The 24,662-nt window shown below is 49.0% G+C and overlaps 1 protein-coding gene and 1 long non-coding RNA gene across 4 annotated transcripts in view; one reads left to right on the top strand and one right to left on the bottom strand.

The window, feature by feature from the left end:
• The window catches only part of LOC142248955 (uncharacterized), a 447,867-nt gene that overhangs the window by 156,342 nt on the left and 266,863 nt on the right, over positions 1–24,662 (top strand). The gene's annotated exons all lie outside the window — the stretch shown is intronic.
• LOC142249340 (uncharacterized) overlaps positions 1–24,662 on the bottom strand; it is a 91,738-nt gene that overhangs the window by 6,400 nt on the left and 60,676 nt on the right. Inside the window, exons 4-7 of the mRNA XM_075320966.1 lie at positions 10,012–10,672; positions 6,563–7,095; positions 5,441–6,085; positions 1,149–1,897 (exon numbers count right to left, since the gene is read on the bottom strand). Coding sequence (XP_075177081.1) covers positions 1,149–1,897; positions 5,441–6,085; positions 6,563–7,095; positions 10,012–10,672 — 2,588 coding nt within the window. The remainder of the gene's footprint in view (positions 1–1,148; positions 1,898–5,440; positions 6,086–6,562; positions 7,096–10,011; positions 10,673–24,662) is intronic.

The following is a 24,662-nucleotide window of genomic DNA, read 5'->3' as shown; positions in this document are numbered from 1 at the left end:
TTGTAATCACAGGCTCTGTTGTAGTTGGAGGCTCTGTTGTAGTTGGAGGCTCAGTGGTTGTGGGAAGTTGTGTTGTAGTTAGAGGCTCTGTTGTAGTTGGAGGCTCAGTGGTTGTGGGAGGTTGTGTTGTAGTTGGAGGCTCTGTTGTAGTTGGAGGCTCAGTGGTTGTGGGAGGTTGTGTTGTAGTTGGAGGCTCAGGGGTTGTGGGACGTTGTGTTGTAGTTGGAGGCTCTGTTGTAGTTGGAGGCTCAGTGGTTGGGGAAGGTTCTGTTGTAGTTGGAGGCTCTGTTGTAGTTGGAGGTTCAGTGGTTGTGGGAGGTTGTGTTGTAGTTGGAGGCTCTGTTGTAGTTGGAGGCTCAGTGGTTGTGGGAGGTTGTGTTGTAGTTGGAGGCTTAGTGGTTGTGGGAGGTCGTGCTGTAGTTGGAGGCTCTGTTGTAGTTGGAGGCTCAGTGGTTGTGGGAGGTTGTGTTGTAGTTGGAGGCTCTGTTGTAGTTGGAGGCTCAGTGGTTGTGGGAGGTTGTGTTGTAGTTGGAGGCTCTGTTGTAGTTGGAGGCTCAGTGGTTGTGGGAGGTTGTGTTGTAGTTAGAGGCTCTGTTGTAGTTTGAGGCTCAGTGGTTGTGGAAGGTTGTGTTGTAGTTGGAGGCTCTGTTGTAATCGCAGGCTCTGTTGTAGTTGGAGGCTCTGTTGTAGTTGGAGGCTCAGTGGTTGTGGGAAGTTGTGTTGTAGTTGGAGGCTCTGTTGTAGTTGGAGGCTCAGTGGTTGTGGGAGGTTGTGTTGTAGTTGGAGGCTCTGTTGTAGTTGGAGGCTCAGTGGTTGTGGGAGGTTGTGTTGTAGTTGGAGGCTCTGTTGTAGTTGGAGGCTCAGGGGTTGTGGGAGGTTGTGTTGTAGTTGGAGCCTCTGTTGTAGTTGGAGGCTCAGTGGTTGGGGAAGGTTCTGTTGTAGTTGGAGGCTCTGTTGTAGTTGGAGGTTCAGTGGTTGTGGGAGGTTGTGTTGTAGTTGGAGGCTCTGTTGTAGTTGGAGGCTCAGTGGTTGTGGGAGGTTGTGTTGTAGTTGGAGGCTTAGTGGTTGTGGGAGGTTGTGTTGTAGTTGGAGGCTCTGTTGTAGTTGGAGGCTCAGTGGTTGTGGGAGGTTGTGTTGTAGTTGGAGGCTCTGTTGTAGTTGGAGGCTCAGTGGTTGTGGAAGGTTGTGTTGTAGTTGGAGGCTCTGTTGTAGTTTCAGTGGTTGTGGGAGGTTGTTTTGTACTTGGAGGCTCAGTGGTTGTGGGAGGTTGTGTTGTAGTTGGATGCTCTGTTGTAGTTTTAGGCTCAGTGGTTGTGGAAGGTTCTGTTGTAGTTGGAGGCTCTGTTGTAGTTGAAGGCTCAGTGGTTGTGGGAGGCTGTGTTGTAGTTGGAGGCTGTGTTGTAGTTGGAGCCTCTGTTGTAGTTGGAGGCTCAGTGGTTGTGGGAGCTTGTGTTGTAATTGGAGGCTCTGTAGTATTTGGAGGCTCAGTGGTTGTGGGAGGTTGTGTTGTAGTTGGAGGCTGTGTTGTAGTTGGAGGCTCAGTGGTTGTGGGAGGTTGTGTTGTAGTTCGAGGCTCTGTTGTAGTTGGAGGCTCAGTGGTTGTGGGAGGTTGTGTTGTAGTTGGAGGCTCAGTGGTTGTGGGAGGTTGTGTTGTAGTTGGAGGCTCTGTTGTAGTTGAAGGCTCAGTGGTTGTGGGAGGTTGTGTTGTAGTTAGAGGCTCTGTTGTAGTTGGAGGCTCAGTGGTTGTGGAAGGTTGTGTTGTAGTTGGAGGCTGTGTTGTAGTTGGAGGCTGTGTTGTAGTTGGAGGCTCAGTGGTTGTGGGAGCTTGTGTTGTAATTGGAGGCTCTGTAGTATTTGGAGGCTCAGTGGTTGTGGGAGGTTGTGTTGTAGTTGGAGGCTGTGTTGTAGTTGGAGGCTCAGTGGTTGTGGGAGGTTGTGTTGTAGTTTGAGGCTCTGTTGTAGTTGGAGGCTCAGTGGTTGTGGGAGGTTGTGTTGTAGTTGGAGGCTCAGTGGTTGTGGGAGGTTGTGTTGTAGTTGGAGGCTCTGTTGTAGTTGAAAGCTCAGTGGTTGTGGGAGGTTGTGTTGTAGTTAGAGGCTCTGTTGTAGTTGGAGGCTCAGTGGTTGTGGAAGGTTTTGTTGTAGTTGGAGGCTCTGTTGTAGTTGGAGGTTCAGTGGTTGTGGGAGGTTGTGTTCTAGTTGGAGGCTCTGTTGTAGTTGGAGGCTCAGTGGTTGTGGGAGGTTGTGTTGTAGTTGGAGGCTCAGTGGTTGTGGGAGGTTGTGTTGTAGTTTGAGGCTCTGTTGTAGTTGGAGGCTCAGTGGTTGTGGGAAGTTGTGTTGTAGTTGAAGGCTCTGTTGTAATCGCAGGCTCTGTTGTAGTTGAAGGCTCTGTTGTAGTTGGAGGCTCAGTGGTTGTGGGAGGTTGTGTTGTAGTTTGAGGCTCTGTTGTAGTTGGAGGCTCATTGGTTGTGGGAGGTTGTGTTGTAGTTGGAGGCTCTGTTGTAGTTGGAGGCTCATTGGTTGTGGGAGGTTGTGTTGTAGTTGGAGGCTCTGTTGTAGTTGGAGGCTCAGTGGTTGTGGGAGGTTGTGTTGTAGTTGGAGGCTCTGTAGTAGTTGGAGGCTCATTGGTTGTGGGAGGTTGTGTTGTAGTTGGAGGCTCTGTTGTAGTTGGAGGCTCAGTGGTTGTGGGAGGTTGTGTTGTAGTTGGAGGCTCTGTTGTAGTTGGAGGCTCAGTGGTTGTGGAAGGTTGTGTTGTAGTTGGAGGCTCTGTTGTAGTTTCAGTGGTTGTGGGAGGTTGTTTTGTACTTGGAGGCTCAGTGGTTGTGGGAGGTTGTGTTGTAGTTGGATGCTCTGTTGTAGTTTTAGGCTCAGTGGTTGTGGAAGGTTCTGTTGTAGTTGGAGGCTCTGTTGTAGTTGAAGGCTCAGTGGTTGTGGGAGGCTGTGTTGTAGTTGGAGGCTGTGTTGTAGTTGGAGCCTCTGTTGTAGTTGGAGGCTCAGTGGTTGTGGGAGCTTGTGTTGTAATTGGAGGCTCTGCAGTATTTGGAGTCTCAGTGGTTGTGGGAGGTTGTGTTGTAGTTGGAGGCTGTGTTGTAGTTGGAGGCTCAGTGGTTGTGGGAGGTTGTGTTGTAGTTCGAGGCTCTGTTGTAGTTGGAGGCTCAGTGGTTGTGGGAGGTTGTGTTGTAGTTGGAGGCTCAGTGGTTGTGGGAGGTTGTGTTGTAGTTGGAGGCTCTGTTGTAGTTGAAGGCTCAGTGGTTGTGGGAGGTTGTGTTGTAGTTAGACGCTCTGTTGTAGTTGGAGGCTCAGTGGTTGTGGAAGGTTGTGTTGTAGTTGGAGGCTGTGTTGTAGTTGGAGGCTGTGTTGTAGTTGGAGCCTCTGTTGTAGTTGGAGGCTCAGTGGTTGTGGGAGCTTGTGTTGTAATTGGAGGCTCTGTAGTATTTGGAGGCTCAGTGGTTGTGGGAGGTTGTGTTGTAGTTGGAGGCTGTGTTGTAGTTGGAGGCTCAGTGTTTGTGGGAGGTTGTGTTGTAGTTTGAGGCTCTGTTGTAGTTGGAGGCTCAGTGGTTGTGGGAGGTTGTGTTGTAGTTGGAGGCTCAGTGGTTGTGGGAGGTTGTGTTGTAGTTGGAGGCTCTGTTGTAGTTGAAAGCTCAGTGGTTGTGGGAGGTTGTGTTGTAGTTAGAGGCTCTGTTGTAGTTGGAGGCTCAGTGGTTGTGGAAGGTTTTGTTGTAGTTGGAGGCTCTGTTGTAGTTGGAGGTTCAGTGGTTGTGGGAGGTTGTGTTCTAGTTGGAGGCTCTGTTGTAGTTGGAGGCTCAGTGGTTGTGGGAGGTTGTGTTGTAGTTGGAGGCTCAGTGGTTGTGGGAGGTTGTGTTGTAGTTTGAGGCTCTGTTGTAGTTGGAGGCTCAGTGGTTGTGGGAGGTTGTGTTGTAGTTAGAGGCTCTGTTGTAGTTTGAGGCTCAGTGGTTGTGGAAGGTTGTGTTGTAGTTGGAGGCTCTGTTGTAATCGCAGGCTCTGTTGTAGTTGGAGGCTCTGTTGTAGTTGGAGGCTCAGTGGTTGTGGGAAGTTGTGTTGTAGTTGGAGACTCTGTTGTAGTTGGAGGCTCAGGGGTTGTGGGAGGTTGTGTTGTAGTTGGAGCCTCTGTTGTAGTTGGAGGCTCAGTGGTTGGGGAAGGTTGTGTTGTAGTTGGAGGCTCTGTTGTAGTTGGAGGTTCAGTGGTTGTGGGAGGTTGTGTTGTAGTTGGAGGCTCTGTTGTAGTTGGAGGCTCAGTGGTTGTGGGAGGTTGTGTTGTAGTTGGAGACTTAGTGGTTGTGGGAGGTTGTGTTGTAGTTGGAGGCTCTGTTGTAGTTGGAGGCTCAGTGGTTGCGGAAGGTTGTGTTGTAGTTGGAGGCTCTGTTGTAGTTGGAGGCTCAGTGGTTGTGGAAGGTTGTGTTGTAGTTGGAGGCTCTGTTGTAGTTGGAGGTTCAGTGGTTGTGGGAGGTTGTTTTGTAGTTGGAGGCTCAGTGGTTGTGGGAGGTTGTGTTGTAGTTGGAGGCTCTGTTGTAGTTGGAGGCTCAGTGGTTGTGGAAGGTTCTGTTGTAGTTGGAGGCTCTGTTGTAGTTGAAGGCTCAGTGGTTGTGGGAGGTTGTGTTGTAGTTGGAGGCTGTGTTGTAGTTGGAGGCTGTGTTGTAGTTGGAACCTCTGTTGTAGTTGGAGGCTCAGTGGTTGTGGGAGCTTGTGTTGTAATTGGAGGCTCTGTAGTATTTGGAGGCTCAGTGGTTGTGGGAGGTTGTGTTGTAGTTGGAGGCTGTGTTGTAGTTGGAGGCTCAGTGGTTGTGGGAGGTTGTGTTGTAGTTCGAGGCTCTGTTGTAGTTGAAGGCTCAGTGGTTGTGGGAGGTTGTGTTGTAGTTGGAGGCTCAGTGGTTGTGGGAGGTTGTGTTGTAGTTGGAGGCTCTGTTGTAGTTGAAGACTCAGTGGTTGTGGGAGGTTGTGTTGTAGTTAGAGGCTCTGTTGTAGTTGGAGGCTCAGTGGTTGTGGAAGGTTGTGTTGTAGTTGGAGGCTCTGTTGTAGTTGGAGGTTCAGTGGTTGTGGGAGGTTGTGTTGTAGTTGGAGGCTCTGTTGTAGTTGGAGGCTCAGTGGTTGTGGGAGGTTGTGTTGTAGTTGGAGGCTCAGTGGTTGTGGGAGGTTGTGTTGTAGTTTGAGGCTCTGTTGTAGTTGGAGGCTCAGTGGTTGTGGGAGGTTGTGTTGTAGTTGGAGGCTCTGTTGTAATCGCAGGCTCTGTTGTAGTTGGAGGCTCTGTTGTAGTTGGAGGCTCAGTGGTTGTGGGAGCTTGTGTTGTAGTTGGAGGCTCTGTTGTAGTTGGAGGCTCAGTGGTTGTGGGAGGTTGTGTTGTAGTTGGAGGCTCTGTTGTAGTTGGAGGCTCAGTGGTTGTGGGAGGTTGTGTTGTAGTTGGAGGCTCTGTTGTAGTTGGAGGCTCAGTGGTTGTGGGAGGTTGTGTTGTAGTTGGAGGCTCTGTTGTAGTTGGAGGCTCAGTGGTTGTGGAAGGTTCTGTTGTAGTTGGAGGCTCTGTTGTAGTTGGAGGTTCAGTGGTTGTGGGAGGTTGTATTGTAGTTGGAGGCTCTGTTGTAGTTGGAGGTTCAGTGGTTGTGGGAGGTTGTTTTGTAGTTGAAGGCTCAGTGGTTGTGGGAGGTTGTGTTGTAGTTGGAGGCTCAGTGGTTGTGGGAGGTTGTGTTGAAGTTGGAGGCTCTGTTGTAGTTGGAGGCTCAGTAGTTGTGGGAGGTTGTGTTGTAGTTGGAGGCTCTGTTGTAGTTGGAGGCTCAGTGGTTGTGGAAGGTTCTGTTGTAGTTGGAGGCTCTGTTGTAGTTGGAGGTTCAATGGTTGTGGGAGGTTGTGTTGTAGTTGGAGGCTCAGTGGTTGTGGGAGGTTGTGTTGTAGTTGGAGGCTCTGTTGTAGTTGGAGGCTCAGTGGTTGTGGAAGGTTCTGTTGTAGTTGGAGGCTCTGTTGTAGTTGAAGGCTCAGTGGTTGTGGGAGGTTGTGTTGTAGTTGGAGGCTGTGTTGTAGTTGGAGGCTCAGTGGTTGTGGGAGCTTGTGTTATAGTTGGAGGCTCTGTAGTAGTTGGAGGCTCAGTGGTTGTGGGAGGTTGTGTTGTAGTTGGAGGCTGTGTTGTAGTTGGAGGCTCAGTGGTTGTGGGAGGTTGTGTTGTAGTTGGAGGCTCTGTTGTAGTTGGAGGGTCAGTGGTTGTGGGAGGTTGTGTTGTAGTTGGAGGTTCTGTTGTAGTTGGAGGCTCAGTGGTTGTGGGAGGTTGTGTTGTAGTTGGAGGCTCAGTGGTTGTGGGAGGTTGTGTTGTAGTTAGAGGCTCTGTTGTAGTTGGCGGTTCAGTGGTTGTGGAAGGTTGTGTTGTAGTTGGAGGCTCTGTTGTAATCGCAGGCTCTGTTGTAGTTGGAGGCTCTGTTGTAGTTGGAGGCTCAGTGGTTGTGGGAGGTTGTGTTGTAGTTGGAGGCTCTGTTGTAGTTGGAGGCTTAGGGGTTTTAGGAGGTTGTGTTGTAGTTGGAGGCTCTGTTGTAGTTGGAGGCTCAGTGGTTGGGGAAGGTTCTGTTGTAGTTGGAGGCTCTGTTGTAGTTGGAGGTTCAGTGGTTGTGGGAGGTTGTGTTGTAGTTGGATGCTCTGTTGTAGTTGGAGGCTCAGTGGTTGTGGGAGGTTGTGTTGTAGTTGGAGGCTTAGTGGTTGTGGGAGGTTGTGTTGTAGTTGGAGGCTCTGTTGTAGTTGGAGGCTCAGTGGTTGTGGGAGGTTGTGTTGTTGTTGGAGGCTCTGTTGTAGTTGGAGGCTCAGTGGTTGTGGAAGGTTCTGTTGTAGTTCGAGGCTCTGTTGTAGTTGGAGGTTCAGTGGTTGTGGGAGGTTGTTTTGTAGTTGGAGGCTCAGTGGTTGTGGGAGGTTGTGTTGTAGTTGGAGGCTCTGTTGTAGTTGGAGGCTCAGTGGTTGTGGAAGGTTCTGTTGTAGTTGGAGGCTCTGTTGTAGTTGAAGGCTCAGTGGTTGTGGGAGGTTGTGTTGTAGTTGGAGGCTGTGTTGTAGTTGGAGCCTCTGTTGTAGTTGGAGGCTCAGTGGTTGTGGGAGCTTGTGTTGTAGTTGGAGGCTCTGTAGTAGTTGGAGGCTCAGTGGTTGTGGGAGGTTGTGTTGTAGTTGGAGGCTGTGTTGTAGTTGGAGGCTCAGTGGTTGTGGGAGGTTGTGTTGTAGTTGGAGGCTCTGTTGTAGTTGGAGGCTCAGTGGCTGTGGGAGGTTGTGTTGTAGTTGGAGGCTGTGTTGTAGTTGGAGGCTCAGTGGTTGTGGAAGGTTCTGTTGTAGTTGGAGGCTCTGTTGTAGTTGGAGGTTCAGTGGTTGTGGGAGCTTGTTTTGTAGTTGGAGGCTCAGTGGTTGTGGGAGGCTGTGTTGTAGTTGGAGGCTCAGTGGTTGTGGGAGGTTGTGTTGTAGTTGGAGGCTCTGTTGTAGTTGGAGGCTCAGTGGCTGTGGGAGGTTGTGTTGTAGTTGGAGGCTGTGTTGTAGTTGGAGGCTCAGTGGTTGTGGAAGGTTCTGTTGTAGTTGGAGGCTCTGTTGTAGTTGGAGGTTCAGTGGTTGTGGGAGGTTGTGTTGTAGTTGGAGGCTCAGTGGTTGTGGGAGGTTGTGTTGTAGTTGGAAGCCCTGTTGTAGTTAGAGGCTCAGTGGTTGTGGGAGGTTGTGTTGTAGTTGGAGGCTCTGTTGTAATCGCAGGCTCTGTTGTAGTTGGAGGCTCTGTTGTAGTTGGAGTTTCAGTGGTTGTGGAAAGTTGTGTTGTAGTTGGAGACTCTGTTGTAGTTGGAGGCTCAGTGGTTGTGGGAGGTTGTGTTGTAGTGGGAGGTTGTGTTGTAGTTGGAGGCTGTGTTGTAGTTGGAGCCTCTGTTGTAGTTGGAGGCTCAGTGGTTGTGGGAGCTTGTGTTGTAGTTGGAGGCTGTGTTGTAGTTGGAGGCTCAGTGGTTGTGGGAGGCTGTGTTGTAGTTGGAGGCTCTGTTGTAGTTGGAGGCTGTGTTGTAGTTGGAGGCTCAGTGGTTGTGGGAGGTTGTGTTGTAGTTGGAGGTTCTGTTGTAGTTGGAGGCTCAGTGGTTGTGGGAGGTTGTGTTGTAGTTGGAGGCTCTGTTGTAGTTGGAGGCTCAGTGGTTGTGGAAGGTTCTGTTGTAGTTGGAGGCTCTGTTGTAGTTAGAGGTTCAGTGGTTGTGGGAGGTTGTGTTGTAGTTGGAGGCTCTGTTGTAGTTGGAGGCTCAGTGGTTGTGGGAGGTTGTGTTGTAGTTGGAGGCTCAGTGGTTGTGGGAGGTTGTGTTGTAGTTGGAGGCTCTGTTGTAGTTGGAGGCTCTGTTGTAGTAGGAGGCTCAGTGGTTGTGGGAAGTTGTGTTGTAGTTGGAGGCTCTGTACTAGTTGGAGACTCAGTGGTTGTGGGAGGTTGTGTTGTAGTTGGAGGCTCTGTTGTAGTTGGAGGCTCAGTGGTTGTGGGAGGTTGTGTTGTAGTTGGAGGCTCTGTTGTAGTTGGAGGCTCAGTGGTTGTGGGAGGTTGTGTTGTAGTTGGAGTCTCTGTTGTAGTTGGAGGCTCAGTGGTTGTGGAAGGTTCTGTTGTAGTTGGAGGCTCTGTTGTAGTTGGAGGTTCAGTGGTTGTGGGAGGTTGTGTTCTAGTTGGAGGCTCTGTTGTAGTTGGAGGCTCAGTGGTTGTGGGAGGTTGTGTTGTAGTTGGAGGCTTAGTAGTTGTGGGAGGTTGTGTTGTAGTTGGAGGCTCTGTTGTAGGTGGAGGCTCAGTGGTTGTGGGAGGTTGTGTTGTAGTTGAAGGCTCTGTTGTAGTTGGAGGCTCAGTGGTTGTGGAAGGTACTGTTGTAGTTGGAGGCTCTGTTGTGGTTGGAGGTTCAGTGGTTCTGGGAGGTTGTTTTGTAGTTGGAGGCTCAGTGGTTGTGGGAGGTTGTGTTGTAGTTGGAGGCTCAGTGGTTGTGGGAGGTTGTGTTGTAGTTGGAGGCTCTGTTGTAGTTGGAGGCTCAGTGGTTGTTGGAAGTTGTGTTGTAGTTGGAGACTCTGTTGTAGTTGGAGGCTCAGTGGTTGTGGGAGGTTGTGTTGTAGTTGGAGGCTCTGTTGTAGTTGGAGGCTCAGTGGTTGTGGGAAGTTGTGTTGTAGTTGGAGGCTCTGTTGTAGTTGGAGGCTCAGTGGTTGTGGGAGGTTGTGTTGTAGTTGGAGGCTCTGTTGTAGTTCTAGGCTCAGTGGTTGTGGGAGGTTGTGTTGTAGTTGGAGGCTCTGTTGTAGTTGGAGGCTTAGTGGTTGTGGAAGGTTCTGTTGTAATTGGAGGCTCTGTTGTAGTTGGAGGTTCAGTGGTTGTGGGAGGTTGTGTTGTAGTTTGAGGCTCTGTTGTAGTTGGAGGCTCAGTGGTTGTGGGAGGTTGTGTTGTAGTTGGAGGCTCTGTTGTAGTTGGAGGCTCAGTGGTTGTGGAAGGTTCTGTTGTAGTTGGAGGCTCTGTTGTAGTTGGAGGCTCAGTGGTTGTGGAAGGTTGTGTTGTAGTTGGAGGCTCTGTTGTAGTTGGAGGTTCAGTGGTTGTGGGAGTTTGTTTTGTAGTTGGAGGCTGTGTGGTTGTGGGAGGTTGTGTTGTAGTTGGAGGCTCTGTTGTAGTTGGAGGCGCTGTTGTAGTTGGAGGCTCTGTTGTAGTTGGAGGCTCAGTGGTTGTGGGAGGTTGTGTTGTAGTTGGAGGCTCTGTTGTAGTTGCAGGCTCAGAGGTTGTGGGAGGTTGTGTTGTAGTTGGAGGCTCTGTTGTAGTTGGAGGCTCAGTGGTTGTGGGAGCTTGTGTTGTAGTTGGAGGCTCTGTTGTAGTTGGAGGCTCAGTGGTTGTGGGAGGTTGTGTTGTAGTTGGAGGCTCTGTTGTAGTTGGAGGCTCAGTGGTTGTGGAAGGTTCTGTTGTAGTTGGAGGCTCTTTTGTAGTTGGAGGCTCAGTGGTTGTGGAAGGTTCTGTTGTAGTTGGAGGCTCTGTTGTAGTTGGAGGTTCAGTGGTTGTGGGAGGTTGTTTTGTAGTTGGAGGCTCTGTGGTTGTGGGAGGTTGTGTAGTTGGAGGCTCTGTTGTAGTTGGAGGCGCTGTTGTAGTTGGAGGCTCTGTTGTAGTTGGAGGCTCAGTGGTTGTGGGAGGTTGTGTTGTAGTTGGAGGCTGTGTTGTAGTTGGAGGCTGTGTTGTAGTTGGAGGCTCTGTTGTAGTTGCAGGCTCAGTGGTTGTGGGAGGTTGTGTTGTAGTTGGAGGCTCTGTTGTAGTTGGAGGCTCAGTGGTTGTGGGAGCTTGTGTTGTAGTTGGAGGCTCTGTTGTAGTTGGTGGCTCAGTGGTTGTGGGAGGTTGTGTTGTAGTTGGAGGCTCTGTTGTAGTTGGAGGCTCAGTGGTTGTGGGAGGTTGTGTTGTAGTTGGAGGCTCTGTTGTAGTTGGAGGCTCAGTGGTTGTGGGAGGTTGTTTTGTAGTTGGAGGCTCTGTTGTAGTTGCAGGCTCTGTTGTAGTTGGAGGCTCTGTTGTAGTTGGAGGCTCAGTGGTTGTGGGAGGTTGTGTTGTAGTTGGAGGCTCAGTGGTTGTGGGAGGTTGTATTGTAGTTGGAGGCTGTGTTGTAGTTGGAGGCTTAGTGGTTGTGGAAGGTTCTGTTGTAGTTGGAGGCTCTGTTGTAGTTGGAGGTTCAGTGGTTGTGGGAGTTTGTTTTGTAGTTGGAGGCTGTGTGGTTGTGGGAGGTTGTGTTGTAGTTGGAGGCTCTGTTGTAGTTGGAGGCGCTGTTGTAGTTGGAGGCTCAGTGGTTGTGGAAGGTTCTGTTGTAGTTGGAGGCTCTGTTGTAGTTGGAGGCTCAGTGGTTGTGGAAGGTTGTGTTGTAGTTGGAGGCTCTGTTGTAGTTGGAGGTTCAATGGTTGTGGGAGTTTGTTTTGTAGTTGGAGGCTGTGTGGTTGTGGGAGGTTGTGTTGTAGTTGGAGGCTCTGTTGTAGTTGGAGGCGCTGTTGTAGTTGGAGGCTCTGTTGTAGTTGGAGGCTCAGTGGTTGTGGGAGGTTGTGTTGTAGTTGGAGGCTGTGTTGTAGTTGGAGGCTCTGTTGTAGTTGCAGGCTCAGAGGTTGTGGGAGGTTGTGTTGTAGTTGGAGGCTCTGTTGTATTTGGAGGCTCAGTGGTTGTGGGAGCTTGTGTTGTAGTTGGAGGCTCTGTTGTAGTTGGAGGCTCAGTGGTTGTGGGAGGTTGTGTTGTAGTTGGAGGCTCTGTTGTAGTTGGAGGCTCAGTGGTTGTGGGAGGTTGTGTTGTAGTTGGAGGCTCTGTTGTAGTTGGAGGCTCAGTGTTTGTGGGAGGTTGTGTTGTAGTTGGAGGCTCTGTTGTAGTTGCAGGCTCTGTTGTAGTTGGAGGCTCTGTTGTAGTTGGAGGCTCTGTTGTAGTTGGAGGCTCTGTTGTAGTTGGAGGCTCAGTGGTTGTGGGAGGTTGTGTTGTAGTTGGAGGCTCTGTTGTAGTTGGAGGCTCAGTGGTTGTGGGAGGTTGTGTTGTAGTTGGAGGCTCTGTTGTAGTTGGAGGCTTAGTGGTTGTGGAAGGTTCTGTTGTAGTTCGAGGTTCAGTGATTGTGGGAGGTTGTGTTGTAGTTTGAGGCTCTGTTGTAGTTGGAGGCTCAGTGGTTGTGGGAGGTTGTGTTGTAGTTGGAGGCTCTGTTGTAGTTGGAGGCTCAGTGGTTGTGGAAGGTTCTGTTGTAGTTGGAGGCTCTTTTGTAGTTGGAGGCTCAGTGGTTGTGGAAGGTTCTGTTGTAGTTGGAGGCTCTGTTGTAGTTGGAGGTTCAGTGGTTGTGGGAGGTTGTTTTGTAGTTGGAGGCTCTGTGGTTGTGGGAGGTTGTGTAGTTGGAGGCTCTGTTGTAGTTGGAGGCGCTGTTGTAGTTGGAGGCTCTGTTGTAGTTGGAGGCTCAGTGGTTGTGGGAGGTTGTGTTGTAGTTGGAGGCTGTGTTGTAGTTGGAGGCTCTGTTGTAGTTGCAGGCTCAGTGGTTGTGGGAGGTTGTGTTGTAGTTGGAGGCTCTGTTGTAGTTGGAGGCTCAGTGGTTGTGGGAGCTTGTGTTGTAGTTGGAGGCTCTGTTGTAGTTGGTGGCTCAGTGGTTGTGGGAGGTTGTGTTGTAGTTGGAGGCTCTGTTGTAGTTGTAGGCTCAGTGGTTGTGGGACGTTGTGTTGTAGTTGGAGGCTCTGTTGTAGTTGGAGGCTCAGTGGTTGTGGGAGGTTGTGTTGTAGTTGGAGGCTCTGTTGTAGTTGCAGGCTCTGTTGTAGTTGGAGGCTCTGTTGTAGTTGGAGGCTCTGTTGTAGTTGGAGGCTCAGTGGTTGTGGGAGGTTGTGTTGTAGTTGGAGGCTCTGTTGTAGTTGGAGGCTCAGTGGTTGTGGGAGGTTGTATTGTAGTTGGAGGCTCTGTTGTAGTTGGAGGCTTAGTGGTTGTGGAAGGTTCTGTTGTAGTTGGAGGCTCTGTTGTAGTTGGAGGTTCAGTGGTTGTGGGAGGTTGTGTTGTAGTTGGAGGCTCTGTTGTAGTTGGAGGCTCAGTGGTTGTGGAAAGTTCTGTTGTAGTTGGAGGCTCTGTTGTAGTTGGAGGCTCAGTGGTTGTGGAAGGTTCTGTTGTAGTTGGAGGCTCTGTTGTAGTTGGAGGTTCAGTGGTTGTGGGAGGTTGTTTTGTAGTTGGAGGCTCTGTGGTTGTGGGAGGTTGTGTTGTAGTTGGAGGCTCTGTTGTAGTTGGAGGCGCTGTTGTAGTTGGACGCTCTGTTATAGTTGGAGGCTCAGTGGTTGTGGGAGGTTGTGTTGTAGTTGGAGGCTGTGTTGTAGTTGGAGGCTCTGTTGTAGTTTCAGGCTCAGTGGTTGTGGGAGGTTGTGTTGTAGTTGGAGGCTCTGTTGTAGTTGGAGGCTCAGTGGTTGTGGGAGCTTGTGTTGTAGTTGGAGGCTCTGTTGTAGTTGGAGGCTCAGTAGTTGTGGGAGGTTGTGTTGTAGTTGGAGGCTCTGTTGTAGTTGGAGGCTCAGTGGTTGTGGGAGGTTGTGTTGTAGTTGGAGGCTCTGTTGTAGTTGGAGGCTCAGTGGTTGTGGGAGGTTGTGTTGTAGTTGGAGGCTCTGTTGTAGTTGCAGGCTCTGTTGTAGTTGGAGGCTCAGTGGTTGTGGGAGGTTGTGTTGTATTTGAAGGCTCTGTTGTAGTTGGAGGCTCTGTTGTAGTTGGAGGCTCAGTGGTTGTGGGAGGTTGTGTTGTAGTTGGAGGCTCTGTTGTTGTTGGAGGTTTAGTGGTTGTGGGAGGTTGTGTTGTAGTTGGAGGCTGTGTTGTAGTTGGAGCCTCTGTTGTAGTTGGAGGCTCAGTTGTTGTGGGAGCTTGTGTTGTAGTTGGAGGCTCTGTAGTAGTTGGCGGCTCAGTGGTTGTGAGAGGTTGTGTTGTAGTTGGAGGCTGTGTTGTAGTTGGAGGCTCAGTGGTTGTGGGAGGGTGTGTTGTAGTTGGAGGCTCTGTTGTAGTTGGAGGCTCTGTTGTAGTTGGAGGCTCAGTGGTTGTGGGAGGTTGTATTGTAGTTGGAGGTTCTGTTATAGTTGGAGGCTCAGTGGTTGTGGGAAGTTGTGTTGTAGTTGGAGGCTCTGTTGTAGTTGGAGGCTCAGTGGTTGTGGGAGGTTGTGTTGTAGTTGGAGGCTCTGTTGTAGTTGAAGGCTCAGTGGTTGTGGAAGGTTCTGTTGTAGTTGGAGGCTCTGTTGTAGTTGGAGGTTCAGTGGTTGTGGGAGGTTGTGTTGTAGTTGGAGGCTCTGTTGTAGTTGGAGGCTCAGTGGTTGTGGGAGGTTGTGTTGTAGTTGGATGCTCTGTTGTAGTTGGAGGCTTAGTGGTTGTGGGAGGTTGTGTTGTAGTTGGAGACTCTGTTGTAGTTGGAGGCTCAGTGGTTGTGGAAGCTTCTGTCTTAGTTGGAGGTTCTGTTGTAGTTGGAGGCTCAGTGGTTGTGGGAGGTTGTGTTGTAGTTGGAGGCTCTGTTGTAGATGGAGGCTCAGTGGTTGTGGGAGGTTGTGTTGTAGTTGGAGGCTCTGTTGTAATCGCAGGCTCTGTTGTAGTTGGAGGCTCTATTGTAGTTGGAGGCTCAGTGATTGTGGGAGGTTGTGTTGTAGTTGGAGACTCTGTTGTAGTTGGAGGCTCAGTGGTTGTGGAAGCTTCTGTCTTAGTTGGAGGTTCTGTTGTAGTTGGAGGCTCAGTGGTTGTGGGAGGTTGTGTTGTAGTTGGAGGCTCTGTTGTAGTTGGAGGCTCAGTGGTTGTGGAAGGTTCTGTTGTAGTTGGAGGCTCTTTTGTAGTTGGAGGCTCAGTGGTTGTGGAAGGTTCTGTTGTAGTTGGAGGCTCTGTTGTAGTTGGAGGTTCAGTGGTTGTGGGAGGTTGTTTTGTAGTTGGAGGCTCTGTGGTTGTGGGAGGTTGTGTAGTTGGAGGCTCTGTTGTAGTTGGAGGCGCTGTTGTAGTTGGAGGCTCTGTTGTAGTTGGAGGCTCAGTGGTTGTGGGAGGTTGTGTTGTAGTTGGAGGCTGTGTTGTAGTTGGAGGCTCTGTTGTAGTTGCAGGCTCAGTGGTTGTGGGAGGTTGTGTTGTAGTTGGAGGCTCTGTTGTAGTTGGAGGCTCAGTGGTTGTTGGAGCTTGTGTTGTAGTTGGAGGCTCTGTTGTAGTTGGAGGCTCAGTGGTTGTGGGAGGTTGTGTTGTAGTTGGAGGCTCTGTTGTAGTTGGAGGCTCAGTGGTTGTGGGAGGTTGTGTTGTAGTTGGAGGCTCTGTTGTAGTTGCAGGCTCTGTTGTAGTTGGAGGCTCTGTTGTAGTTGGAGGCTCTGTTGTAGTTGGAGGCTCAGTGGTTGTGGGAGGTTGTGTTGTAGTTGGAGGCTCTGTTGTAGTTGGAGGCTCAGTGGTTGTGGGAGGTTGTATTGTAGTTGGAGGCTCTGTTGTAGTTGGAGGCTTAGTGGTTGTGGAAGGTTCTGTTGTAGTTGGAGGCTCTGTTGTAGTTGGAGGTTCAGTGGTTGTGGGAGGTTGTGTTGTAGTTGGAGGCTCTGTTGTAGTTGGAGGCTCAGTGGTTGTGGAAAGTTCTGTTGTAGTTGGAGGCTCTGTTGTAGTTGGAGGCTCAGTGGTTGTGGAAGGTTCTGTTGTAGTTGGAGGCTCTGTTGTAGTTGGAGGTTCAGTGGTTGTGGGAGGTTGTTTTGTAGTTGGAGGCTCTGTGGTTGTGGGAGGTTGTGTTGTAGTTGGAGGCTCTGTTGTAGTTGGAGGCGCTGTTGTAGTTGGAGGCTCTGTTATAGTTGGAGGCTCAGTGGTTGTGGGAGGTTGTGTTGTAGTTGGAGGCTGTGTTGTAGTTGGAGGCTCTGTTGTAGTTTCAGGCTCAGTGGTTGTGGGAGGTTGTGTTGTAGTTGGAGGCTCTGTTGTAGTTGGAGGCTCAGTGGTTGTGGGAGCTTGTGTTGTAGTTGGAGGCTCTGTTGTAGTTGGAGGCTCAGTAGTTGTGGGAGATTGTGTTGTAGTTGGAGGCTCTGTTGTAGTTGGAGGCTCAGTGGTTGTGGGAGGTTGTGTTGTAGTTGGAGGCTCTGTTGTAGTTGGAGGCTCAGTGGTTGTGGGAGGTTGTGTTGTAGTTGGAGGCTCTGTTGTAGTTGCAGGCTCTGTTGTAGTTGGAGGCTCAGTGGTTGTGGGAGGTTGTGTTGTATTTGAAGGCTCTGTTGTAGTTGGAGGCTCTGTTGTAGTTGGAGGCTCAGTGGTTGTGGGAGGTTGTGTTGTAGTTGGAGGCTCTGTTGTTGTTGGAGGTTTAGTGGTTGTGGGAGGTTGTGTTGTAGTTGGAGGCTGTGTTGTAGTTGGAGCCTCTGTTGTAGTTGGAGGCTCAGTTGTTGTGGGAGCTTGTGTTGTAGTTGGAGTCTCTGTAGTAGTTGGCGGCTCAGTGGTTGTGAGAGGTTGTGTTGTAGTTGGAGGCTGTGTTGTAGTTGGAGGCTCAGTGGTTGTGGGAGGGTGTGTTGTAGTTGGAGGCTCTGTTGTAGTTGGAGGCTCTGTTGTAGTTGGAGGCTCAGTGGTTGTGGGAGGTTGTATTGTAGTTGGAGGTTCTGTTATAGTTGGAGGCTCAGTGGTTGTGGGAAGTTGTGTTGTAGTTGGAGGCTCTGTTGTAGTTGGAGGCTCAGTGGTTGTGGGAGGTTGTGTTGTAGTTGGAGGCTCTGTTGTAGTTGAAGGCTCAGTGGTTGTGGAAGGTTCTGTTGTAGTTGGAGGCTCTGTTGTATTTGGAGGTTCAGTGGTTGTGGGAGGTTGTGTTGTAGTTGGAGGCTCTGTTGTAGTTGGAGGCTCAGTGGTTGTGGGAGGTTGTGTTGTAGTTGGATGCTCTGTTGTAGTTGGAGGCTTAGTGGTTGTGGGAGGTTGTGTTGTAGTTGGAGACTCTGTTGTAGTTGGAGGCTCAGTGGTTGTGGAAGCTTCTGTCTTAGTTGGAGGTTCTGTTGTAGTTGGAGGCTCAGTGGTTGTGGGAGGTTGTGTTGTAGTTGGAGGCTCTGTTGTAGATGGAGGCTCAGTGGTTGTGGGAGGTTGTGTTGTAGTTGGAGGCTCTGTTGTAATCGCAGGCTCTGTTGTAGTTGGAGGCTCTATTGTAGTTGGAGGCTCAGTGATTGTGGGAGGTTGTGTTGTAGTTGGAGACTCTGTTGTAGTTGGAGGCTCAGTGGTTGTGGGAGGTTGTGTTGTAGTTGGAGGCTCTGTTGTAGTTGGAGGCTCAGTGGTTGTGGGAGGTTGTATTGTAGTTGGAGGCTCTGTTGTAGTTGGAGGCTCAGTGGTTGTGGAAGGTTCTGTTGTAGTTGGAGGCTCTGTTGTAGTTGAAGGCTCAGTGGTTGTGGGAGGTTGTGTTGTAGTTGGAGCCTCTGTTGTAGTTGGAGGCTCAGTGGTTGTGGGAGCTTGTGTTGTAGTTGGAGGCTCTGTAGTAGTTGGAGGCTCAGTGGTTGTGGGAGGTTGTGTTGTAGTTGGAGGCTGTGTTGTAGTTGGAGGCTCAGTGGTTGTGGGAGGTTGTGTTGTAGTTGGAGGCTCTGTTGTAGTTGGAGGCTCTGTTGTAGTTGGAGGCTCTGTTGTAGTTGGAGGCTCAGTGGTTGTGGGAGGTTGTGTTGTAGTTGGAGGCTCTGTTGTAGTTGGAGGCTCAGTGGTTGTGGGAGGTTGTGTTGTAGTTGGAGGCTGTGTTGTTGTTCGAGCCTCTGTTGTAGTTGGAGGCTCAGTGGTTGTGGGAGGTTGTGTTGTAGTTGGAGGCTCTGTTGTAGTTGGAGGCTCAGTGGTTGTGGGAGGTTGTGTTGTTGTTAGAGGTTCTGTTGTAGTTGGAGGCTCAGTGGTTGTGGGAGGTTGTGTTGTAGTTGGAGGCTCTGTTGTAGTTGGAGGTTCAGTGGTTGTGGGAGGTTGTGTTGTAGTTGGAGGCTCTGTTGTAGTTGGAGGCTCAGTGGTTGTGGGAGGTTGTGTTGTAGTTGGAGGCTCAGTGGTTGTGGGAGGTTGTGTTGTAGTTGGAGGCTCTGTTGTAGTTGGAGGCTCAGTGGTTGTTGGAGATTGTGTTGTAGGTGGAGGTTCTGTTGTAGTTGGAGGCTCAGTGGTTGTGGTAGGTTGAGTTGTAGTTGGAGGCTCAGTGGTTGTGGGAGTTTGTGTTGTAGTTGGAGGCTCTGTTGTAGTTGGAGGCTCTGTGGTTGTGGGAGGTTCTGTTGTAGTTGGAGGCTCTGTTGTAGTTGTAGGCTCAGTGGTTGTGGGAGGTTGTGTTGTAGTTGGAGGCTCTGTTGTAGTTGGAGGCTCAGTAGTTGTGGGAGGTTGTGTTGTAGTTGGAGGCTCTGTTGTAGTTGGAGGCTCTGTTGTAGTTGGAGGCTCTATTGTAGTTGGAGGCTCAGTAGTTGTGGGAGGTTGTGTTGTAGTTGGAGGATCTGTTGTAGTTGGAGGCTCAGTGGTTGTGGGAGGTTGTGTTGTAGTTGGAGGTTCTGTTGTAGTTGGAGGCTCAGTTGTCGTCGGAGGTTGTGTTGTTGTTAGAGGTTGTGTTGTAGTTGGAGGCTCAGTGGTTGTGGGAGGTTGTGTTGTAGTTGGAGGCTCTGTTGTAGTTGGAGGTTCAGTGGTTGTGGGAGGTTGTGTTGTAGTTGGAGGCTCTGTTGTAGTTGGAGGCTCAGTGGTTTTGTGAGGTTGATTTGTAGTTGGAGGCTCTGTTGTAGTTGGAGGCTCAGTGGTTGTGGGAGGTTGTGTTGTAGTTGGAGGCTCTGTTGTAGTTGGAGGCTCAGTGGTTGTGGGAGATTGTGTTGTAGTTGGAGGTTCTGTTGTAGTTGGAGGCTCAGTGGTTGTGGTAGGTTGAGTTGTAGTTGGAGGCTGTGTTGTAGTTGGAGGTTCTGTTGTAGTTGGAGGCTCAGTGGTTGTGGGAGCTTGTGTTGTTGTTAGAGGTTCTGTTGTAGTTGGAGGCTCAGTGGTTGTGGGAGGTTGTGTTGCAGTTGGAGGCTCAGTGGTTGTGGGAGGTTGTGTTGTAGTTGGAGGCTCTGTTGTAGTTGGAGGTTCAGTGGTTGTGGGAGGTTGTGTTGTAGTTGGAGGCTCTGTTGTAGTTGGAGGCTCAGTGGTTGTGGGAGGTTGTGTTGTAGTTGGAGGCTCTGTTGTAGTTGGAGGCTCAGTGGTTGTGTGAGGTTGAGTTGTAGTTGGAGGCTCTGTTGTAGTTGGAGGCTCAGTGGTTGTGGGAGATTGTGTTGTAGTTGGAGGCTCAGTGGTTGTGGGAGGTTGTGTTGTAGTTGGAGGCTCTGTTGTAGTTGGAGGCTCAGTGGTTGTGGGAGGTTGTGTTGTAGTTGGAGGCTCAGTGGTTGTGGGAGGTTGTGTTGTAGTTGGAGGCTCTGTTGTAGTTGGAGGCTCAGTGGTTGTGGGAGATTGTGTTGTAGTTGGAGGTTCTGTTGTAGTTGGAGGCTCAGTGGTTGTGGTAGGTTGAGTTGTAGTTGGAGGCTCTGTTGTAGTTGGAGGCTCAGTGGTTGTGGGAGTTTGTGTTGTAGTTGGAGGCTCTGTTGTAGTTGGAGGTTCAGTGGTTGTGGGAGGTTGTGTTGTAGTTGGAGGCTCTGTTGTAGTTGGAGGCTCAGTAGTTGTGGTAGGTTGTGTTGTAATTGGAGGATCTGTTGTAGTTGGAGGCTCTGTTGTAGTTGGAGGCTCAGTGGTTGTGGGAGGTTGTGTTGTAGTTGGAGGCTCGGTTGTAGTTGGAGGCTCTGTGGTTGTGGGAGGTTGTGTTGTAGTTGGAGGTTGTGTTGTATTTGGAAGTTGTGTTGTAGTTGGAGATTGTGTTGTAGTTGGAGGTTGTGTTGTAGTTGGAGGTTGTGTTGTAGTTGGAGGTTGTGTTGTAGTTGGAGGCTGTGTTGTAGTTGGAGGTTGTGTTGCAGTTGGAGGCTGTATTGTATTTGGAGGCTGTGTTGTAGTTGGAGGCTGTATTGTAGTTGGAGGCTGTGTTGTAGTGGGAGGCTGTGTTGTAGTTGGAGGTTGTGTTGTAGTTGGAGGCTGTGTTGTAGTTGGAGGTTGTGTTGTAGTTGGAGGCTGTATTGTATTTGGAGGCTGTGTTGTAGTTGGAGGCTGTGTTGTAGTTCGAGGCTTAGTGGTAGTTGGAGGTTGTGTTGTAGTTGGAGGCTGTGTTGTATTTGGAGGCTTAGTGGTTGTTGGAGGCTGTGTTGTAGTTGGAGGCTGTGTTGTAGTGGGAGGCTGTGTTGTAGTTGGAGGCTGTGTTGTAGTGTGAGTGTTAGTACTATTTGTTTGTGTGGAGATTGTCGTCTGTGCTGAGGAAGTTGTTATTTTACCTGTTACAGGAAAGTGAGAAGATTCGTTGTTAGATTCTTTTACCACAAATTTCTTATTTGATGACACCAGTAGCAAACAGTAATTTGTGATTTGTGTGAATCTGCGGTTTAGAATCTTCTGTGTGATGTTTGTGAGGTGTATTGTGCGCTGTGGCCCCGATTCATGAAGGTGTTTACCTCAGTTTTCTGACATAAAACAGTTTATTTTTTGTAAAATGTTTGCATATTTTGTACGTTGCCTAAAAACATTCTAGCATTGAAGATTTTCAGGCTAGTCCCAGCTAGCTTCACCAAAATGGTCGGAATGGGGCTTGGCCAGTAGTGTGGCTACCTGAGGGGCAGATAGAGCAGTTGTGATGCCCTGGCCTATCAGGTCGTCACAGGGTATTGTGTAACCTGCCCTTCTGCACCGTATCCTCCCTCCTTGGTTACAGGTCCTGGTCCTTTGGTGTTGCTAACAGCTTAGCCAATCAAAATCCTAGGAACACTTTACACTGTACCCACCAGACACACCATTGGGGGGCCTGAAGGGAATAGGGCCCCCCAAAGTGAAGCTGTGGAGACATTATACTGTGTATAGTGGTGCTAAGGAGTCAACATACTGTGTATAGGGGATATCTGGAGGCATTATACTGTGTATAGGGGAGCTGAGGGCCCATCATACTGTGTATAGGGAGCTGTGGGCCCATTAAACTGTGTCTAGGGGAGCTGTTTATGGGGAGATTCATTGGGAGAGATTCATTGTTAAGTGGATACTTAAGAAGCATTATTGTTATAGGGGCACTCGGAGTATTGTAACCATCAAAGGTGCACATGGGACCCTTGCTAGCGGCAAAATGTGGACACACTTTTCTAGGGCACTTGTACAGGGCATTACGGTATTCTTGGGGGTAATTTTACTATCTACCTGGCACAAAGGAGGCATTAGTACTTTGTAATGGGCATAGTGGGACATTGACGTCAGGAACGGTGGAACAGTGACATCAGGAATGTCATCGTTCATCACTCTGATGAGTGGTGCTGCTCCTCACGTCACCGCTCATTACAATCGCAGAGTGCATCATAAGTCGGGAGTGGCTGCTGCTCAAAGTCTATAGTGCCTCATTTTGAGACTCCATAGCCTTAGATTAATGTATCGAGAAACATTGTGTGACCCGCTGGATGGACTAAGTTGGACCTGGGAACTCTGCTTTCTAATAAATTAGTGAACGAGGGGCAGTGTCTTGTTTTTGTGTCATCAATATAGTCATTGTATACCACTACTAATGGTACTATTTTAGCTCTGTGCGGTGGTGTCTACATTCTGGGGCTCTGCTGTTATTTTTGCAGTACTGACTTCATTTTGCTTTTGATTTTTTTTAAACTTGCCTTGTATGAAAATATATTAAAGTAAACCTCAACTAAAATGAAAGAACTGAATATTTAATACATAGCCAAGAGATTAAAGCACATCATGCTGCTGTGTGGTAGATGGAGCGTGGTGCAAAACGTTTGATTTTTACCTTAAAATGTGCTCAACTTACCAGTAGTAGTTTGTGTAGTTTGTGCTTCAGCTCCCAGGCTCAGAGCTGTATAAAGAAAAATACAGATTATGCATTAGAAAGGGGCGTACATTGAAATCATGGGGCCCCATAGCAAAAGTCTGAATAGGGCCCCCCCACCCGGTAAAAAAATACAATAAAATATTAACATAATAAACAGCTCACGTCTGGGGGGGAAATACAAGTTACTGGAGGGACATATAAGTTACTGGGGGCCGGCATACAAGTTACTAGGGGCGTATATACACATTATGAATTATTCTTTATGCTAGCCAGGCTCTACATCTACCAGTCCAGTAAAGCCTGCTTTACGTGTTACGATCCAGCATACGATATCGTATGCGATCGTAACCGCCCCCATCGTATGTGCGGCACGTTCAATTTGTTGAACGTGTCGCACAAACAAGTAACCCCCCCGTCATACGTACTTACCCGTCCATACGATCTCGATGTGGGCGGCGAACGTCCACTTCCTGGAGTGAGAGGGACGTTCGGTGTCACAGCGACGTCACGCGGCAGCCGGCCAATAGAAGCGTGGGGGCGGAGATGAGCGGGACGAAAACATCCCGCCCACCTAGGCAGTTCATCGTTCGCGGGGTGTCACACACAGCGATGTGTGCTACCCCGGGTACGATCAACAACCTAACGTTCAATTTTTAGGGATTAAACGACGTGCATGCAATGAACGTTTTACCGTTCAATCGCAATCGCACGTAGCTGTCACACACTGCAATGCACCTTACAATGCCGGATGTGCGTCACTTACGACGTGACCCCGCCGACACATCGTAAGATACATTGTAGCGTGTAAGGAGCCCTTTAGTAGACTATTATCGGGCACGGATCCGTCTGCAGAGTACCAGTCTAGGCAGTCCTGTGCTCCTGTTTTGTGACTGTGTGCGTTGTATCCACACAAGTAAGTAGGCCCGTTGACTCCATTCCTAAACAATTTTTTGCTCTGACTAGCGATTCAGTACTAGTTAGAAACCATATTATATTTAACGCAATTTTTGTATTGTGTGTATGTGATTTGTTTTTCACCTTTCTTTGCACCTGTTTCGGTGGTGGTTACCTTGCTAGACAGCTATAGGGTGAGGGAGGGTCAGCCACCCGGAACGGGGGATGCCCAAAAAATTATGACATCCTCCGTCGGTAGGAAGGGCAATATAGGATGTGATCTAGTAATTTGAGTCTTTCCTAAAATTACTGATAATCTATCAATCCCTCACAGTATGGACCTTATACCTACCTAGCACTCACTGGCACGAAGTATGTTGTATGTTGGTTGAAGGGACACCCTATGTGTCTATTTTAATGAGATTGTTAATAAAAGTATAATTTTGGAGGTAAATGATTGGTGTTTTTTTCATTCTTTACTTACCATGTACACTGACAGTGCGGCCTGCTGCCAACTTGTCACTTGTAATCAGAGTCGGCGAGGGAGTGCACTGCCATTGTGCACTGGGAAGAACTCTACACAGTTACAAGATTCTACTGAGCATCTGTTGTAACTGACAGCCGGTATATACTCAATAGAACAGGGACTGGTTGATCCCCTGAAATGGACGTCGCTAATGACAATTCATTTCAGGGTGGGGGCAGAGACTGCAACAGTGACCGCAGCCTCTGCCCCCTGATCATGACTCATTTAAGCCTCCTAGGATGCACTGGGATTTTCAAACCAAAGCAGCCAAAGTAACAGTGCCCGACGCTTGCTGAGCACCGCAGTGGCTGACACTCGCTGAGCACCGCAGTGCCTGCAAACAGTGGAATGCGCTGCAGCCAACAAACCAAAGAACTCCAGAGTAAACAGTAATAAAAAATAGACCTAGCAAGTGCCTTACAGTAATTACTGATACATTTACTAACGCCATAAACATAATTCAATTATACAAATCTATAAATATCTACATTTCTTTTTAGTAATGCATCAGCAAAATAGTCATACAATTACCAGATAACACATTCTATATAGTGTTACTGAACAACACCCACCATACCAAGACCAATAATACTACTATACATTGCACAATAATGCCGCCACACCATGACCAAATATTATCACCACAGAGTCTGAATACAGCTACCATCCAGTTAATAAGCAGAGCTCACTGCACCAAGACCAGTGGGTTCACACCGCAAATCCCCCCAAAAAATCTGCAGTGTGAACTTGGCCTAATGTAGCGATGTCCTCCTTCATGCCCCTCACCAAACACAATATACATTTTCACATTTGTCTCCCCCATATCATGGTATCGATTATGACCTTCTTTATAGCCTTAGGAGTTATAGTAAAACTCTGCATAGTGCAGGGTACAGTTATGTCACAGTACAGAGATAACATGCAGTGATGTCCCAGTACAGGGGTAATACACACAGGGATATCACAGTACAGGGGTAATACACACAGTGATGTCACAGTACAGGGGTAGTACACACAGTGATGTCACAGTACAGGGATAATACACACAGTGATTTCACAGTACAGGGATAATACACACAGAGATGTCCCTGTACAAGGGTAATACACACAGGGATATCACAGTACAGGGGTAATACACACAGTGATGTCACAGTACAGGGATAATACACACAGTGATTTCACAGTACAGGGGTAATACACACAGTGATGTCACAGTACAGGGATAACATGCAGTGATGTCACAGTACAGGGGTAATACACACAGTGATGTCACAGTACAGGGATAACATGCAGTGATGTCACAGTACAGGGGTAATACACACAGGGATGTCACAGTACAGGGGTAATACACACAGAGATGTCCCTGTACAAGGGTAATACACACAGGGATATCACAGTACAGGGGTAATACACACAGTGATGTCACAGTACAGGGATAATACACACAGTGATTTCACAGTACAGGGGTAATACACACAGTGATGTCACAGTACAGGGATAACATGCAGTGATGTCACAGTACAGGGGTAATACACACAGTGATGTCACAGTACAGGGATAACATGCAGTGATGTCACAGTACAGGGGTAATACACACAGGGATGTCACAGTACAGGGGTAATACACACAGGGATGTCACAGTATGGAGATAACATGAAGTGATGTCACAGTACAGGGGTAATACACACAGTGTCACAGTACAGGGATATTACACACAGGGATGTCACAGTACAGGGGTTATACACACAGTGATGTCACAGTACAGGGATAATACACACAGGGATGTCACAGTACAGGGATAATACACACAGTGATGTCACAGTACAGGGATAATACACACAGTGATGTCACAGTACAGAGATAACATGCAGTGATGTCACATTACAGGGATAATGCACACAGTGATGTCACAGTACAGGGATAACATGCAGTGATGTCACATTACAGGGATAATGCACACAGTGATGTCACAGTACAGGGATAACATGCAGTGATGTCCCAGTACAGGG

Source organism: Anomaloglossus baeobatrachus, chromosome 8 (assembly GCF_048569485.1).
Source record: "Anomaloglossus baeobatrachus isolate aAnoBae1 chromosome 8, aAnoBae1.hap1, whole genome shotgun sequence".
Lineage (NCBI taxonomy): Eukaryota > Metazoa > Chordata > Amphibia > Anura > Aromobatidae > Anomaloglossus > Anomaloglossus baeobatrachus.
The sequence above is the reverse complement of the archived record's forward strand: the minus strand, read 5'-3'. Positions and strand labels throughout refer to the sequence as shown.